The 16,206-nt window shown below is 35.7% G+C and overlaps 1 protein-coding gene across 4 annotated transcripts in view; it reads right to left on the bottom strand.

Moving 5' to 3' along the window:
- Nucleotides 1-16,206, bottom strand: part of LOC128983912 (nucleolysin TIAR) — a 557,066-nt gene that overhangs the window by 80,415 nt on the left and 460,445 nt on the right. For all 4 annotated transcript variants that reach the window (XM_054403178.1, XM_054403196.1, XM_054403205.1 and 1 more), the window contains one exon: nt 10,225-10,327. In XM_054403178.1, the coding sequence (XP_054259153.1) occupies nt 10,225-10,327 (103 nt within the window). The remainder of the gene's footprint in view (nt 1-10,224; nt 10,328-16,206) is intronic.

The raw sequence follows: 16,206 nt of genomic DNA, 5'->3' as shown, positions 1-16,206 counted from the left end.
GTTGAATTTTCATTTGCAAAAATATTGTACACATCTTTGTACAAATTAAATTACAAAAATAAGAAAGGCATTAAGATATTGTACTCGTACTTATATTCAACTTTGTAATTGGAGAGTAGCGAAGAATAATTAGTTTGAAAACTTTGTAACATTTAGAAACTAGTTTATGACAGAACATGAATACTTGCAGATTTGTCCTTGTGACAGAATCTCAAAGGCAACATAAAACTAGGACAAACAGAACAACACAAAGCTGCTGATTAGTCTATTAGCTACCTGGTGGCCGAGCTTTGCTCATAAAAGTGGCATAGCTTCATTTAACATTAACTTCCTATATACGTTTTTTAGGTTGTACACACTTATAAACATCTTTTACGCATTTTCATTTCGATACGATACATTTTAATATCGTAGTTTTAACTAAAAAACCAATACAGTTTATATTTTGCTTCGTAGTAACAAATACGATTTAGGTACTTTTTGTAATGATCCTAATACTTGTAAATACTTATAAGATAGTGCTATTGTACCTGTTGATCCTATTATACCCACATTTCTTTAAACTTACTTCAAAATAGTGTGTTGAAAACCTCAATAATACATTGAATAATTAATAGTCGCTTAATTTCTTCCTCCAACTGAACTAAAGGTGTTTGCTTTCTCTTTGACCGGTAGGTACTATATTTAAAATTTATAATTATAAATAATTTCTTTAGGTAAATATAAACTCATAATTTCCTATTGTGGTACGATTTAGAGTTCATATGTATGGGATCTTTTTAAGAGTCATTTATGAGTCAGCAATTAGTTGTTTGTAAAAGACAAGACAATCTTGGGAACCTTTAAAAATCCATGTTAAAAAAGCACATATACGAAGAGGAAATTGAACTTAACGGCAACTATAGTACGGATGAAAAAAACAAATAAGAAAATTTATGACTTTTTACCTCTGACAAAATCAATTTAGGGAATATAAAAAAAAACTTGAATTTAATTATTTCGGCTTTGCAAATCAAAACATACAAAAGACAATCGTTGAAAGATAGTAATACGTTGCAGATACGGAGATTCTGAGACATAGCTGACATACTAGAGATATCTTTTAGGAAGATCACACACAGTGTAATTTAAACGATTGGGTAATGAAATCCGCTGGGAATGAAGTATCTTTGCTTTCAGAAAATATAATGTAAAATAAATTCTATTGCCCGTAAAATAGTTATGAGATCAAACGCACGTTGATTAACTTTTAGTAGGCTTTACCGTGTGATTGGTAATACAATTTGACATCAAGCCACCAAACATAAGATTTCACACATAATTGTAACAGTAGTATAGATCGTGCTTGGTTATTTTACGGTTTTATGTTTTCAATATTGTGTTTTATTACACCATTTTGTTTTAACAGGTACTAATTATTACTTACTTAAAAAATACATATTACATTTAATGGTAAAAGTGTGCTTCACTAGTCAAACAATCCATTTAAAATGTTAGAGGATAGAACCTACTTGCATTGAAACCACAAATAACAAGACGTACCTAATTATTTTAATCAATTGAGAAAAAGTTGCAGTGTTAAAACATTTGAAAAATGAAAATGACAGTCATAAGTGGTAAAAATTATAATCCAAACACAGATTCACATAAATAAATTAGTAATTAATTTATGCGTAACTTTATATTGTTAAAACATATTGGAAGTTAAGTGACACCCATAACGCAATATTAATCTTCATAATTTCCAAATCCTTAGAGACGGAAAACCGGCGAGACAGTTTGATACAGGTGGTGGTGAAAACAAAAGGAAACAAGTTATTAGAGGAAGGTCATCCTTCCCCCCCCCCTACCTACGCTGTGTCGACATGCAACTGTACACAGAAACCCTCCCTCTTTACAACACCCCTTGTACTGTTTACAGTGCACTAAATGTTCTGCTCATACACCCTTGATGTTATAAATGCATTTAATTTAGATATAGGCTTATAGAATATTTATAGTACGTACAAGTATCTATGCTATATGAAATATTGTAACAATAACCCATGCAATAAGCCATACCTTCAACACTTTATTAAACTTCCTTGTTTCGAGGATCTTAATTTCTTGGGGCAGATTGTTGTAAATCTTGAGCGCTATGGTCGGGAAAGCATTTTTAGTTTTAGATGGCCTGCAAAAGGGAAGGTCTATTTCCTGATTATGTCTTGTTCTGTACGTATGGAATGTATTTCTGGTCGGAAAATTTTGAGTGTTGTTTTTTACATATGATGCACATAGGAGAACAAAGTGGCTGTAAACTGTTAGAATTTTGATTTCTATAAAAAGAGGCCTGCAGTGGTCCAATCGTTTTCTAAAGGTTTTTATCCGTATAGCCTTATTTTGCTCTAGAAGAACATATATTATTACAAGTGTTATTAGACGTATATCTTTTGGTTTTTTTTCAGGTAATTTAATAACACGTACGATGCGGATCAAGAAGTAATTCAGTATTTTTACTATCAAATTAAGGTATCATTAAAACAGGGAGCTTTAATATCGATCCACGTTCGTTGTAATGTAGATTTTATAATTGAATCAAAGAAATATTCACAGACCAAAGGAAAGAAAGAGCGTGTCCGAAACCAATTTGTTGTCTGAAGGAATCGGCTGAGTTAGAAAGACAGCGCGAACAAACGTATCTGGTTAATCTTGCACAGGGCATTGAAAGGCGCCCTTTATAAGTGGAACATTTTGCTCTTTGAAAATCTGATCGCAGAGAGGAGCGAGTACGCTCAGTTGCAAAGCTGTGTAATCCTGATAATTCCGATCTGCCAATGTGGGGCTTCTCATTGTAGCTTTGGACGCATGATGACGAGTCAGTTAATAATTGTTTTTGTATCTAGTGGAAATTAAGAATTCTTACATCTGTCATAAGTGTAAGCCTCTCCGGTGCTAATGTCTTCGCAATAATAATTAATTGGCCCCACGTATTATAACCCTATTTTGTTTATAGGCTACATGTAATGGTGACTCTTTGTAATGGTGAACATTTCATTTGTTTATATAAATTGGTTTGATTTATTTTTGCATAGTTTTGACATAACCTATTTGTATTTATTACTGAATGGTACAATAAATCTCTTGAATCTCACTTGTGTAAACCATCTTGTTTTTGTTGTGCGCATTTTAAATAGACTGCTTGCCGTAGAAAAAAAAACCTCTATAATTTTACAGTCTACTAATTCAAAACTCTAATGTCGCATTTTTGGCAGATTAAGATTGAGATTTCTATCAGAGAGGGTATTTTTACATTATATAATTTATTTTATAATTTGGTTGTACTCTTTGGATTTTTCATTGACCGAAGTTAAGTAAGCGAATGGAAATTCTACCCACCAAACAACAAAAAGGTCTCTAAACTTTGACGGTGAAAACTCGTTAATGCGCTTTGTACAGGGAAAGTTTTACTAAGAGCGCCTTAGCACTTGTTTACTACCTGATGTACATGAGGAGGGCTACACGAGTGATGAAAAGTAATATGGCTCTTACAAAAGAGGATTAGCATAATGTTGAATTACTTAAATGATGAGTATATTTTCTAGTCGGCATATAGGATATTTTCATTCAGAATATGGCAATGTGATAAGTAGTGTTGGAAATTGATACAGAATCTTTGATAAAGTTTTGTAATTGTATCTGGTAGGAAGCACTAATATATTATATACGTTTAGAAAATTATGTTAAAATAATTTAATATAGATTGAAAATAAAAGTTTAAACAATGATCCAGCTTCACACTACTTTAATACAATCATTGAAGGAATAAAAGCATGTTTATATTTTTTTATTTATAAGCTAACGACTAAGCTAAACCCATCACACAGGAATCCTGCAACGCGTCGAGCGCTGACTGGGAAAAGTGTCCAAAACCAACTGTAGAAAAAACTGGATTCGCTTAGACTTCTCATCATGTAAAATCTTTGATATCAAGGGTCTAACTTCAGAAACACAATTTAAATGTAGACACACGTCGTTCTTATGATGATTATTCGCTAAATATTGTGGAATGATATAATATCTGTTTTGTCAGAGTGGACTGAATTATATGCATAACACATTTTGATATAAGGTAGAGCGATGTCTTAACCTAATAAATCTTCTTAACATATCGTTACTATAGACTTAGCAAGTCTAAAGTAATAATATTTTTGTTTTTTTTTTTATAGTTATAAATTTTCTGAATATTAGTTATGAGACTAATAACAAAAAGTTGGTCCGATCAAGTAAGATGAAGATGTGTCGTGATAAACGCGGTACGCTAATATTTGTACAAGAATAATTTATTGCAAGCCGGGTTTGCTAAAATTGGAACGTTGAAATAAGGAAATTTATCTCCTGCAAATCACATGATATAATGATATAACTATGTTTCAACACAAGTGAAAAACAACTCATTGCTTTATTATAACACACATTTGTTGATATCTCTGTTACGCCAAAATACGACACACTGCTCACGAATCCTATTATATCTCTACGATTTATTTTGTATTGATGTTTCTATAATTAGCGGCAGTAAAAAATGAAGAAACATCAGAGTAAGGAATTCTATTTTATAAACTTTCCAAACTGCAATATATTGATATTTTGCGTTAAGTCCAAAAATTATCAGTTAAATCATTAAAATGTTGTAAAATATTATTTGAAATTGAAAAGAAACACATTTGTACTGTATCTAAAAACTTATCACTTATGTAAATCCTTTGTAGAAGCAAAAACGGTTTTTGGTAATGAAAACGTATTTCTAACCCTTAAAAGAAAGTTTCTAATAAAACATCAACGAATTTACCATCCGGTGCTGAAGGTTAAATACAATACCCCTACGTTCTTTCCATTGTAATGAAATAAAATGTTCATTTTAAGCAGAATAGGTAATACGATTTGAAAGATTAGATTTTAAAATGTTTGATATCCTTAAAATGGTGACATAAATACAGTAACGTAGTTTTATGCTAATTCTAGTGATAATGATCTATTATGCGCTAAAAGTAAACTTTTCCGGTTGATTGATTGTTTAATGTGTGACGTAATTGCATAGCCTATAAGACGGCAATGTAGTTTGTGAATTAGGTATAACTGTGATGACAGTGACCAAATGAGTGGTGAAAATGATAGAAACGACCAACAGCGTCTTGAGAATCACTAACCATAATGATTCCTGATTTAATGGATGAGTTTTCCAGGAGACGGTTTCAAAATTTTAAACCAAATAGCATGAGAACAATATAATATATATTATGTTCTAAAGTATAAACTCTTTTGTTATAAAAAAATACTTGGATATGACTTTTAGAAGGTGTACAGTGTTATTTATATTAAATATTTTGTTAAATATATAATATTAAATTTAGAGTGTTGTGGTAAAATTAAAACCATACATCTTAAGTTTATTCACGTTTTTCTATGATTGGAAAAAGTAAATGGTGAAATGGTGGCATATGGTGGTGGTGGTGGAATGGTGGTAAATGGTGGTGGTGGTTGACTTTACGTTTTGTATATCTAAGAATCTGAATTTTTAAACACAAAAGTATTTTCCTTTGCAGGAACGGGTTGTTTTCGTTGTGTGGGTGGTAGAGGGAAGCACTAACTCAGAACTCTCAGTAAATGACCGCGAAACTCGGCGGCTCGCTGCAACTTTGCACATCTGAACAGTTTATGGCTGGGTTACAACTCTGCCCTTGTGTCACACAATCACAAGATAGGCTACTGTTTTAACGACTATATCAATACAAGAACACGTCAACGCACTCTACTGGTGGCACTGCACTGCCGCGGTGGGGAAGACCGCACCACCTCAAAACATCAAATAACACCGACACCAACTCCAAAAATGTCTAATCTTAAATTTTTGATGTATACTAATGTCACCATATATGTTTTTAACTCTGTACTAAATACACAAACAATTGAGAGAAAAATGTTTGGAATTCGATTACTTTCTATATTTCCGTGTATGAATACTATATTATTTCAATAACAATGGAAGCTCAAACCACCGTTATTTTGTTTCTTGAATTCCAGACAGGTTTTTACCTTATTTAACCTTATTGACAGAATTATTACGTCGACTGATCTAATTTGTATAAAGTGAAATGGTCTGAATCTAACTTTTTACGTTCAAATCTATTGTAAATAAAACTAAAATTAACATTATCTTCAGTAAATAGAATATATGTTACTCTTGTTACTAGAATATTCTTTTATCGATACCGTTTCAAAAGTAAAACTACTTATTAAATGTCTTATTTAAAATAACCAACATGTATAATAGTTAATTTAAAATAGATAGTTAACACTCTTGATTTGGGGATAGATCACCAGTGATATTATTATTCATTAGGCCCTATTGTCTTCACTAACTTTCAATTTTTAAATTCAAACACATAGTTGTTATCTTACCGTTAGTCTAAAGTAGGCTTTTATAATATAACCTACTTCATAATAGGAAACACCACCTGAACATTTTAAAGACTATGAATATCGAAACTGTTTGAGCGAGAAACAACCAAACATGATACAGTCCCAATACAGTCTCGAGTCCCTTTCTTGAATACAATATAAGGGCACCAGGCCTCTCCGTGTTCATCGTAGCACGGAATTCTTTCATGTCCTTTTTTACTTTTAAAAGCTAAATATTATCAAAATTCATGTTTTCGGCCCCTGGACTATATTGTTAAGACAATAATAGGTTTTTTACATACCTCAGTCAAATAGTCCAAAAATGGCTTACATGTTTCGTTGCGAAGACAACATTATCAAAGCTTGCAACTCGTCTTCTGTGTTCGTGTTCGTGTTTTAAATGTGTTTTTGACGAGTTGCAAGCTTTGATAATGTTGTCTTCGCAACGAAACATGTAAGCTGTTGAGCAATACCATTTTTGGACTATTTGACTGAGGTATGTAAAAAACCTATTATTGTCTAAATATTATGTTGTGCTGATAAGTTAAAAAAAATTAATTTTTTATGTAGTTTATGTATCATACTTTGTCACACTAACACTTTAAATTCACCGTTCTGGTAAAATTCCGGTAAATTTTGGTGGTACATTTGTATGTTTGTATATCACCTTTACATCCATTATGGTTAATTTCAGTTACACAATGGTCCCATGGGCTCTACTACAAACTAGTTGGTGTACAAACTAGTAGTTCCTAAATTCCTCCTTGTTTTTAAGAATTATTAGTGTGGAAAAACTACATTCGTGAAAATACAAATTTGCTCTTGCACCTGTAAAAAAAATATATACATACCATAACATACATGACGTAGTCTTTATACATGAGGAAGGGCCCTGCGATAGTTTAGCGAGTTTAGGCGAAGCCCGATCCTGTGATAGTGTTGCAAGCTTGGGCCTGGCAAGGGCTTGCGATAGTGTGACGAGCTCGGGAAAAGCAGGATCCTTTGATAGTGGTGGCGAGCTCCGACGAAGCTTGACCCTGTTACAGTCTGACGAGCTCGGGCAAAGCACGATCCTACAATAGTGTGGTGAGCTCGGGCGAAGCACGATCCTGTTAGAGTCTGACGAGCTCGGGCGAAACATGATCCTACAATAGTGTGGTGAGCTCGGGCAAAGCACGATGCTACAATAGTGTGGTGAGCTCGGGCAAAGCACGATCCTGTTAGAGTCTGACGAGCTCGGGCGAAACATGATCCTACAATAGTGTGGTGAGCTCGGGCAAAGCATGATCCTACAATAGTGTGCTGAGCTCGGGCAAAGCACGATGCTACAATAGTGTGGTGAGCTCGGGCAAAGCACGATCCTACAATAGTGTGGTGAGCTCGGGCGAAGCATGATCCTACAATAGTGTGGTGAGCTCGGGCAAAGCACGATGCTACAATAGTGTGGTGAGCTAGGGCAAAGCAAGATCCTACAATAGTGTGGTGAGCTCGGGCGAAGCATGATCCTACAATAGTGTGGTGAGCTTGGGCAAAGCACGATGCTACAATAGTGTGGTGAGCTAGGGCAAACCACGATGCTACAATAGTGTGGTGAGCTCGGGCAAAGCACGATCCTGTTACAGTCTGACGAGCTAGGGCAAAGCACGATCCTACAATAGTGTGGTGAGCTCGGGCAAAGCACGATCCTACAATAGTGTGGTGAGCTCGGGCAAAGCACGATCCTACAATAGTGTGGTGAGCTCGGGCGAAGCACGATCCTGTTAGAGTCTGACGAGCTCGGGCGAAACACGATCCTACAATAGTGTGGTGAGCTCGGGCAAAGCACGATTGTACAATAGTGTGGTGAGCTCGGACGAAGCATGATCCTACAATAGAGTGGTGAGCTCGGGCGAAGCATGATCCTACAATAGTGTGGTGAGCTCGGGCGAATCACGATCTTACAATAGTGTGGTGAGCTCGGGCGAATCACGATCCTGTTATAGTATGACCAGCTAGGGCAAAGCACGATCCTACAATAATGTGGTGGGCTCAGGCAAAGCACGATCGTACAATAGTGTGATGAGCTCAGGCGAAGCACGATCCTACAATAGTGTGGTGAGCTCGGGCGAATCACGATCCTGTTAGAGTCTGACGAGCTCGGGCAAAGCACGATCCTACAATAGTGTGGTGAGCTCGGGCGAAGCACGATCCTGTTAGAGTCTGACGAGCTCGGGCAAAGCACGATCCTACAATAGTGTGGTGAGCTCGGGCAAAGCACGATCCTGTTACAGTCTGACGAGCTAGGGCAAAGCACGATCCTACAATAATGTGGTGGGCTCAGGCAAAGCACGATCCTACAATAGTGTGATGAGCTCAGGCGAAGCACGATCCTACAATAGTGTGGTGAGCTCGGGCGAATCACGATCTTACAATAGTGTGGTGAGCTCGGGCGAAGCATGATCCTACAATAGTGTGGTGAGCTCGGGCGAATCACGATCTTACAATAGTGTGGTGAGCTCGGGCGAATCACGATCCTGTTATAGTATGACCAGCTAGGGTGACGCAAGGTTCTGCAATAGTGTGATTTGGCTTAGGCAAAGGACTGTTCTGAGATAGTGTGACAAGCTCGGGCGAAGCACAAGTCTGCGATAGTGTGAGGATTCCAGGCGAAGCACGATCCTGCGTTAGTGTGGTGAGCTAGGTCGATGCAGGATTGGTGTTTCGTCTGAAGAAGATTGTGGCTCGAGGCGGTTTAAAAACAGGACGGGATTAGGAAAATTGAATCGAGTGACACGGGCCAATCAGCGGGTACAAAGGCAGCAATTAGGATAGCTGCAACCCCACCAGTAATTGGAAGGAGCCGCCACGCGTTGTTTTGCCGGATTTTAAAAATTCATCAGCCCACTATTTGGCTAAATTACGATGCGCCGCAGTAGCAGCAATTTCCTCCCCTGAATATATATTGTGTGTAATGTTCTGTAGTCTCCTACATATTTCTACAAGCATTTATATAGCAAATAATGCCTTAGGATAGTCTTGAAAAAATATAATTACATTCACCCGCTCACTACCTCGTATAATGAATATTGGTAATACCATAGATAAAACATACTCCCTTAGTAGATTTCTTATCCTTATGGAACAGCTGAAGACAATTTTATTGTTAGTTCATGTACGGTTTATGTAGAGGTCGTGTTTTGTTTACAATTTGTTTCCCGTTATTACAGCCATTTAAAACCTTGTTTAACCAAATAATACGATCTAATCATACATAATAACTTGTCCCCTAGTTATATAACCAAACAGTAAAGCACAAATCAAGAAATTAACCCTAAAATAATGGAAACAAAGTTTCATAGACACTAGCGCCTTTGTGTCGCGTACATGAACTATACACGAAAAACGTGCTTCAAAATTTACAATGGGATGAGAAGTCTACTTGTGTTGGTTAGTCTATGGTAATACTATTAAAATTTAGAGTTTGTTATTTATTTTTAATGTGCTTGCCTTTGTTATTCTAATCGGAATTTAATCACGCATGGCTCAGTATTGCGAAAAAAATAAAAATACATTGTCAGACTTTAAAACACATTCAAACTCAAATTATTGGTATTTTGTTCAGTAAATTCTTCCTGTACCCTGTCCTAGATACTAATTGTTTCTGGCTGTAAGTTACAGCTTATTCTTAAGATCATTACTTGACGTGGGTTTTATACTTACTGTGATTCGCCAGAGAACTTATGAACTTTCCCAGAGGAATGAGTGTAAAATAAAGCAATCAAAAATAATGAGATCATGCAAACTTACAGTCACTCTTGGGAGCGGGAGGTTTCCTCGTGGCCCAGTTGGTACGAATACTGCGACTACCCAGCCACTGTCCGTTCATCGCCGTGATGGCACTCTCCGCCTCCTACACATAGAACAACAGTAGGTCATAACATGTAGTTTACCATTCGTACTATCCTTCCTACAGTGATTTATCCAAACTTTATCTGTCCCAGCCACTGTCCGTTCATCGCCGTGATGGCACTCTCCGCCTCCTACACATAGAACAACAGTAGGTCATAACATGTAGTTTACCATTCGTACTATCCTTCCTACAGTTATTTATCCAAACTTTATCTGTCCCAGCCACTGTCCGTTCATCGCCGTGATGGCACTCTCCGCCTCCTACACATAGAACAACAGTAGGTCATAACATGTAGTTTACCATTCGTACTATCCTTCCTACAGTTATTTATCCAAACTTTATCTGTCCCAGCCACTGTCCGTTCATCGCCGTGATGGCACTCTCCGCCTCCTACACATAAAACAACAGTAGGTCATAACATGTAGTTTACCATTCGTACTATCCTTCCTACAGTTATTTATCCAAACTTTATCTGTCCCAGCCACTGTCCGTTCATCGCCATGATGGCACTCTCCGCCTCATACACATAGAACAACATGTAGGTCATAACATGTAGTTTACCATTCGTACTATCCTTCCTACAGTTATTTATCCAAACTTTATCTGTCCCAGCCACTGTCCGTTCATCGCCGTGATGGCACTCTCCGCCTCCTACACATAGAACAACATGTAGTGTACCATTAGTACTATCCTTCCTACAGTTATTTATCCAAACTTTATCTGTCCCAGCCACTGTCCGTTCATCGCCGTGATGGCACTCTCCGCCTCCTACACATAGAACAACATGTAGTGTACCATTAGTACTATCCTTCCTACAGTTATTTATCCAAACTTTATCTGTCCCAGCCACTGTCCGTTCATCGCCGTGATGGCACTCTCCGCCTCCTACACATAGAACAACAGTAGGTCATAACATGTAGTTTACCATTCGTACTATCCTTCCTACAGTGATTTATCCAAACTTTATCTGTCAGTTCGTCAGGAGGATAGTAGGCAGATGATGTTTCGTTGGTTCTACGTTTGTCCCAAATAAACCCTGCTAGATTACCCCTGGCTACGTTTTCGTTATTGTTTTTAGTTTTCTGATCATAAACAATTGTAGTTGTGTATTGATACATTAAACAAATACAAGGAGTTTAATAGACAAAGAGGTAGATATCAAATGGCTCTCCTAAATGTTAGGAGGTAAAACTAACTTTATATTAGACAATCAGCTGTATACCCAAAACAACTTAGAATTTGGCTCGTTTCTCAATTCTTAAATTATACCTCACTTTATTCACGAATATCAATCGTATGCATATGGGCAATTATAAATAGCAGAAATCTAGTAGCTATTTAGTAAAAAATTGAAAACACAGTAGTCGAAAGCGCCATTATACCCCACTTTATTTTATTTGAATTGTATATCCCTTTGTTTTGCAATACATTTTCCTTATAAACGTATATTGTGATTTATAAATGTTGTCAACCTTTTCAAGTGATACTCATGCGATAATCTACCAAAACTGGTGAGAGTAGATTGATTGTAATATAAGCTGTTCCAACTTCCTAGATGACCGTTTTATGCAGCACGTATAAAACTGCAGTCAGCAGGGAGTTTGTCTGCATACCTGATGTAGGCAATACTCATCAGCATGATGACACCGGTGTCAGCCTTTATACGAAAGGGTTTATGACTTATCAAGGCTTAAACTTCAACATCAATAAAATAAACTTAGAAAATGTTCTTTCAATAAAGTTATATGCAATAATTACTCCCATTTAAAAATGTAAAACAAACAAAAACAATACAAAATTCTTTCTCTTTGCAAAGGACACGAAAATGTAAAGCATACAGAATTAAAAACATTAGGTTTAAATGAATGCGGTCCCTGATAGAGGCACAAGTGGAATTGACGGGGACGTGAAGCGATAGGCTAATTGTGTAAGCACAACACGGAGGTTCTAATGTGGGGTTCCCCCTGTTACCCCCCCCCCCCCCCACAACTACACGTGCGTAATCTCACTGGCAAAAACACAGAATTGAGCATGTGTACACCGAAACACACCCATCGCAGGGGAGATATGGTTAACAACACTCTTATTGTGTAGTAAGGTCGAAGTGAAGGAACAACAGTCTATGAGTCATTAAGTTACATCCTAATATTTATGATATACTAGTATACTAGTGAAGTAGACTTGAGGTTTTTTTTTTCATTGTAAAATTATGTTTTTTATCCATGTGCACTGCTTTCCTTCAATTAAATTAAATTTTATATAATAATTTTATTACTATTTATTTATTTATTTTTTATATTATTTTATTTTATTATTTTCATTTATTTAATTTCGAAAAAAAAACTGTTTAGTTTAGCAAAGTAGGAAGTTTGAGGTTTTTTTACATTTTGTAGCTTATATTATTATTTTGTAATGTTTAGCTCATGTTCTGAATGACGTAACAGAATGATCCATATGAAGTTAACTAACAGATTAGCTGAATGCACTAGTGTTTTCACAATAATATGTAATAAATTCTCACAGATATATTACCTTGCAAATATTGACTTGATTTTCCTTAACAAAGTACAAGATATGATATAATTTGTCAAAAATAGCTTAAAATCAAATTGAGAAGAATGTTTTTCGAGAATAGTTTTTCTCTGATCAATAAACTTTTAGACGGATCGAATTTTACTGTAAAACGTAGGGGTAACAAAAATAGTTGTAATAGTTCATGTTACGACAGCTTATATTTCCAGAATGCTTAAAGTATGAATAGTATAATATCTCATACAATAGTGTAGTATTTAAAAAATCTCCTTTTCACAGCAAGGAACGCTGTTAGTAGTAGCTAGTAGTGTAACCGAATAAAAATAATCTTTCTCGTTATGTGATTTATAAAAAAAAACTTACTTTAAAATAACCTCGTTTTGATAGTTCGACCTGTAGCAACAGGGAATACTATTATTCGATGAAAAATAATACGAGTCTAAACAATGAAACGGAAAAACTTTGAACTAGAAATAAAAAAATTAAAAAAATATTTACAAAATTTCCAGTTATCATGTGTTTATAATCGATTGAACAATTTGAAATGCAACACGGGCATTTAAAGCGGTAGGATTTTACGCATCTCAATAAATGCATTGTAGTGGTAGGGCAAAGAGCAATTGAACACAAATCCTCGATCGGGCAGCCAGGGTTGTAATCCGGGAACAGGGGATAAAATCCTGGAAACAGGGAGGTAGTCGGTGATGAGACCGTGTACCAGCCCGGCCCGTAGCATTTACATTGCAATTAAACCAATACGTCACCAGGAACTAGAAAACAGTAGTGATTTATAGAATAGATTTACTATTGAAATAGTAAATTATATCCTTCTGATTGTTTTGAAAACCTGCTGCATACATTTATGAATAAAGAATGACTTACCCCTAAAACCGTAATTTGTTAGCTCTTGCAATTGCAATATATAACAAATTTAAAACAAAGGATTAATTAATTGATCAATGGAAAGAGTCAACTGAACAGTTTTTTTCTGGTTGTGTTTTGCAAGCTAGTTTATGACTAAGACTAAGTTTATCGATTCTTCAGACATATGTTATGGTCATCAGAAGAGCTATCGCAGGAATGTGGGAGATCTTGAAAACTTATTTTTAAAGCATAGTAGTTAACCCGGTTTATGGAAACGGTTTCATTGAATAGAATTCCCCTATCGCACTGATGCAATCTGGTGCAATTTGGAATTTTTGTCAGAGAAGTTTAGTGTAATTTCGTGTTTTTATCTTGGCTACAACTTTTTTATGACTAAACAAAGAAACTTAAAAGATGTCTATGTATATAGCTTAACTAATTGATTAACAGCATGGATAAAAGGAGTATAGACACCTTTTAATCTATGTTAACAGTTAAACTGTCAATCAATTAGTTAAGCTATAGCTAGACAAAATGTCCCACTAATTTATGTTTGCAATAAGGGGCGCAATGTAGCATTTTGATTTGTTGATGTCGAATTTAAGTTCATGATCCAGGCTAATTCTAATGGTATCACATAAGCGTAGGATTTTATCAAGAGGTTGGGGCATTCTGGGAATACTTAGTAATAAACATTGCAGTTGTGTCGGATGTGCTAAATTTTCTTCATCCATATGCCAATAAAAATAATTTCACAATGTTACAGACACAGTTTTGTCACAGTAGTATAATTGATTTCATGCATAATAATGAATTTAGGAACAGAAATTTAATTTAATTACTATTGTTATCCTTTCCCGCTCCTAGTTAAGTTCTTTTGCTGTCACTGGATATTGATTTTGATATTTTGATGTTTGTATATTGATCTGAATGTGAATATAGTTGTAATAGTTGAATAAGGGTATACTCGAGGTTTTAAATTTCTTCTTTAGCGCCCAAATTTGAAAAAACAACTTTTCATTTATATTTAAGTAAATCGCGTTGAAAATAGATATGGATCAATAACCGAAACATGATTAACATTAAACAAACTCACTGGGGTTACATGTTAAACACATTCCCAGCCTAATAACCTTTGTTTTTCATTTGATTGCACAAGTAATTAGTGTAATCGCATTAATTCGTTTGTGTAATGCTGTTGCTGTCCAGTATCCGGAACCCACGTGCAAAAAATCAATAAGTTACATCGCTTCACTAGTATATTTACTCGCTACATTTGTATCTAAGGGGTATTTTTGTTGAAGCAATTCTATTACTTTGTCCAATGTAATGTTTACATCAAAACATGTATTAACTTTAACTTTGGTCACTTGTTCAGTTTTAGATTTTTTGTTTTTCTTTCACGATCTGTTTCTTAAAGGTTGTTAAAGTCTTTTTAACAATTCTTAAAGTTTCTTAACATTAACTGCTCTGTTAATTTCAATGGCACCTTAAATGCACAGGTTATGGGCCCAGGCAGGCTACGGCAGTTCACAGATTATGGGCCCAGGCAGGCTATGGTAATTCACAAGTTATGGACCTAGGCAGGCTATGGCAATTCACAGGTTATGGACCCAGGCTGGCTATCGCAGTTCACAGGTTATGGGCCCAGGCAGGCTATGGTAATTCACACGTTATGGACCTAGGCAATGGACCTGGGCTCCAAGGACTCCTAACACACAAAGACCTGTTCACCAGCACTATAACACTTTTGCAGAGATTAGTGTACTTAAGTAATTTAAAGGAACAGTTTTATATTTTCATCAACACAATAACACAATGATAGTTGTTGATAAGAGAGTGGAAAATGTACGTTTAGCTCTAACAATAGGAGATATGTTTAGAAAACCCATTACAAAATACAATTATTACTATAGAATTAAAAGCTATCCCGATAGATATGCATGACAATAGAGACATTTTATAAAGTTTTGTAAACAGCGAAGGATTTCGTCGCATGTCAGCCTGTTGTAGACGGTAACTATGTCATGTAGATAATCATCTTTAAGAGGAGTATTTCGTGAACACAAACCTCTTGGCTTACAATGTAATGCATCTATTCTCTATTCCAGACAGCCAGACCCATTTCTTTAACTGTCTGCCCTTTAAAAATAATTAAAGTAAAAAAATCTGTTTTGGAGTTTCAATCATTCATGCATTTTCAAATGGCCCAATGTCGTACTGGGTTAACATAGCTCTAGTTTCAGTGATATTTCATTTTAGTGAAGGTCTTTAATTTGAGGCTTTACTCAACAGGGATTTACTTCAATGTCTATCATATTGGCTCTAGACGATACTACCATTGATGAGGTCATGTTAAGATTAGCCACAGTGTTCAGTAAACTGTATTCTATTTTTTGGTATTTGAACCAAAATTAGGTCCCGGGTTCGATGCCTGCCAAGTCACCAATGGATTTTATCTTAGTGATAATGCCGCAACCCCC

Source organism: Macrosteles quadrilineatus, unplaced genomic scaffold (genome assembly GCF_028750875.1).
Source record: "Macrosteles quadrilineatus isolate MER2022 unplaced genomic scaffold, UCM_ALF_1.0 Scaffold_1__1_contigs__length_201487025, whole genome shotgun sequence".
NCBI classification, from domain to species: domain Eukaryota; kingdom Metazoa; phylum Arthropoda; class Insecta; order Hemiptera; family Cicadellidae; genus Macrosteles; species Macrosteles quadrilineatus.
The sequence above is the reverse complement of the archived record's forward strand: the minus strand, read 5'-3'. Positions and strand labels throughout refer to the sequence as shown.